Here is a 3,634-nt window from a genome sequence, read left to right on the forward strand (position 1 = left end):
TAATTTATTGAACCAAAGCAATATATTATAAATATGTATATATATATATACATATATATTATATTAATTACATATAATATTGTATAAAATTTTAATAATTTAAAAGAAAAAAATTGAATTGATCTAAGATTCATGCTTAAATTTTTTTAAAATACTTTAAATTTATATGTTTATTATTATGAAAAAGTCATTTGTAGTGACTTTAAAATTTTAAATTATATTTAATAGTCTCGTTCAGTTAAGTATTGGATATTGGTCTAAAAATCGACTAACTGTTTCTAAATGATTCGATTCCTATTTGCATTTTCTAGCAAATCGAACTTCGGTTCACTTAATGATTCGGGAGTAATGATTCTGTTAATTGAACAATACCCACCCCAATATATATCCTCCATTATTGATATTTACTATATATAAACTTACATAAATTTTGAATTTATAATTCTTTACCCTAAGCAAAATAATGTAAAGTAGATCTTCCTGCGCGAAGCTCAGGAAGATACTTGGCCGTTTATAATGCAAGTTTATATTTACATAAACTTGCAAATGACCAAACTATCATGTTCTTTTCTCTCAAATACTTGCCCATTGGTTCCTGCGCGAAGCTCTTCCTGTTTTCCTTCCACTCGCTACAGAATGCTTTTCCTCCGAAGGCCACAGCCTTCAAATTCAAATCTCCCTCTCACAAGACCTTCCATTTCCTCCTCGAAAAATGCTCCACCATGAGAGAACTCAAGTTACTCCACACCCAGATCATCCTTCATGGACTTACCAATGAAAACATCACAATGGGCAAGTTAATTGCTTTCTGTGCCGTAGCAGACACCGGCGATCTCCAGTATGCGCAGCATGTATTCGATAAAATGCCTGAACCAAATAAATTTATGTATAATAGTTTGATAAGAGGCTACTCGAACAGCCAAGAACCAACAAAGGCCATTGTCCTTTGCCGCCAAATGATCTGTTCTGGCCATTTGCCTAACGAATTTACTCTCCCTTTTGTTCTCAAGGCTTGTTCTTGTAAATCGGCATATTGGGAAGCAGTGGTTGTTCACGGGCAGGCCATCAGGTTGGGTATTGGATCCCAAGTCTGTATGCAAAATGCTCTTATCAATGCTTATATCGCTTGTGGGTTGATTGGGTGTGCCAGGCAATTGTTTGATGATATTCTTGACAGGACATTGGTTTCTTGGAATTCAATGATTGGTGGGTATTCTAGAACTGGCCGTGACAAGGATGCATTTGTGCTCTTTTGGGAGATGAGAGAACTGGGGCTCGAACCAGATGAGTTCACCTTGGTTAATCTTCTCTCTGTTTGTTCACAAACATGCCATTTAAAATTTGGAAGATACTTGCATACTTATATTGAGGTTACTGGTGTTAAGGCCGATACATACGTAAGAAATGCTCTTGTTGACATGTATGCCAAGTGTGGGCAATTGTACTCAGCGCAAACAATTTTTGACCGAATGCCTGATAGAAATGTGGTTTCATGGACTTCCATGGTTTCCGCATATGCTGATAATGGACTCATTGATTCAGCTTGGCAGGTTTTTTACCAGATGCCTGTGAAGAATGTAGTTTCTTGGAACGCTATGATTTCTTGTCTTGTGCGGGAAGGTCGATGCAGGGATGCTTTGGATCTCTTCTCAAAGATGAATATTTCAAGAGTTTTTCCTGATGAAACTACTCTTGTTAGTGTTCTTTCAGCCTGTAGTCATCTCGGTGATCTGATCACGGGAAGGAAAACCCATAATTACCTTTTCAGCAGCAACGTAAGCCCTGGTATTACATTATATAATTCTCTTATAGACATGTATGCAAAATGTGGCCGAATTGAAACTGCCTTGGAAATCTTTTCTGAGATGCCAGAGAAGAACTTGATCTCGTGGAACATTATTATTGGTGCATTGGCATTACATGGACATGGATATAAAGCAATTGAGCTCTTCGAAAATATGCAAGCCATTGGGGTCCGGCCCGATGAGATTACCTTCACAGGATTGCTTTCTGCTTGTAGTCACAGTGGTCTTGTGAAAATGGGACGACATTACTTTGATCAGATGAGTCGTATTTACAATGTTTCATGTGAAATTGAGCACTATGCTTGCATGGTTGACTTACTTGGACGAGGGGGTCTTTTGAGAGAAGCTATTAAGCTAATTGGGGGGATGCCTATGAAGCCTGATCATGTGGTTTGGGGTGCTTTACTTGCTGCTTGTAGGATTCATGCCAATTTAGAAATTGGGAAGCAAATTTTAAAGCAGATCTTGGAGTTGAAGCCCTTTAATGGAGGCCTTTATGTGCTTATGTCTAACATATATTGTGAAGCTCAGAGATGGGAAGATGTTAAGAAGATTAGGATATTGATGAAGGATCAGGGGATCAAAAAGAGTACAGCCATCAGCTTGATTGAGATTGATGGCCATGTTCATGAATTCATGGTTGAAGACAAAAGAAATGCTATATCAACCAGAATTTACATGATGCTTGATCAATTAACAGATCATTTGAGATCAATAGGGTATCAATGTAAATTTTCGAGCATGTTTTTGGATGTGGAGGGAATTTAATGTTCTTTATGTCCTTGTTATAATTGTTGTTCTTCTTGTCCCCCCCCCCCCCCAACTCCTAAAACTTCATTTAATTTTAATATATTGTGTAATTTAATAAATTATGATTTTATTTCAGGATGCTCTTTCTTCAAAGTTGTTAGCATTTGGGAAATTTTGAACATCACATGGGAAAAAATTCCTTCATAAATGAAGTGAAACATGTGGAATCCATTCAACCTTGCAACTTTGCTCAAAGGCTTTGTGATACCCAATGACAATCATGTTAAAGTCATATATATATTTTTTGAAAATTTCTTTTTTATGGCTTTTAGGCATGAAAAACTTGTAGTCAAATGTAGCTTGTGACTCAAAATTTATCAAGTGAAATTATTCATTGTGAAGAGGAACTTGTTTGTTTGCATATTCAAGCTGACTCAAATGAGCAGGACAAGATAGACATACTCATCACATTATTTGAAATTATATGGAGTAATGATTTGGTGAACTTTTAAGTTGTCAAATTGCTGTAATGGTACCACCCCCAAAAAAAAAAAAAAATGAAAATACTCAAATAAAGTTGAACCAATTTTTTGAGTTGTGAATTGCTCAAATGAACTCAAGCAAATCATTGCATTCCACTATTATTTCTTTATTTCAATTAATTCATATATTGGAGGGAGTAGATTTTTAGATAAATCATTGGTATAGAGAAGGGAACAAAGTGGCAGATGCCTTGGCTCGACAAGGTGCTATGGGGAGGAATAGTTTGTTTATAAATAGTAGTCAGCTCTCTAGAGTTAGCAATGTTTTGTATAAATTGGAGAAAATGGGTACGGCTTATATGAGGTATGTTTAGCTGTTTTCCTTTTGGTTTTATCTTACGTCCTATGTTGTTTATATTTTGTTTTGTTTTGTTGTGTGAGATTTGTTTTGTAGGTCTTGTTTTGTTTTGTTTTGTTTTGTCTTGTATTCCAGTTTTTGGCTAGATGTTGATGTTGTTCTTTGGGAGATTTTTAACGAGTTGTCTTTTGTTATCTCCCATTGATTGTCTTGTAATCACGGTATTCCTCTGCTAAAAG

The 3,634-nt window shown here is 35.8% G+C and overlaps 1 protein-coding gene across 1 annotated transcript; it reads left to right on the forward strand.

Annotated features, from left to right (window-relative positions):
- The first annotated feature begins 456 nt into the window (after positions 1-456).
- LOC131158289 (pentatricopeptide repeat-containing protein At2g22410, mitochondrial-like) lies at positions 457-2,690 on the forward strand. The gene has a single exon (XM_058113053.1). The coding sequence runs from the start codon at positions 561-563 to the stop codon at positions 2,571-2,573; it is 2,013 nt and encodes a 670-aa protein (XP_057969036.1). The 5' UTR covers positions 457-560; the 3' UTR covers positions 2,574-2,690.
- The last annotated feature ends 944 nt before the right edge of the window (positions 2,691-3,634 follow it).

This window comes from Malania oleifera, chromosome 1 (assembly GCF_029873635.1).
Source record: "Malania oleifera isolate guangnan ecotype guangnan chromosome 1, ASM2987363v1, whole genome shotgun sequence".
Lineage (NCBI taxonomy): Eukaryota > Viridiplantae > Streptophyta > Magnoliopsida > Santalales > Ximeniaceae > Malania > Malania oleifera.

Excerpts from the sequence above, each read along its gene's own strand:
- LOC131158289 (XM_058113053.1), top strand. The coding sequence starts at position 561 with ATGTTCTTTTCTCTCAAATACTTGCCCATTGGTTCCTGCGCGAAGCTC.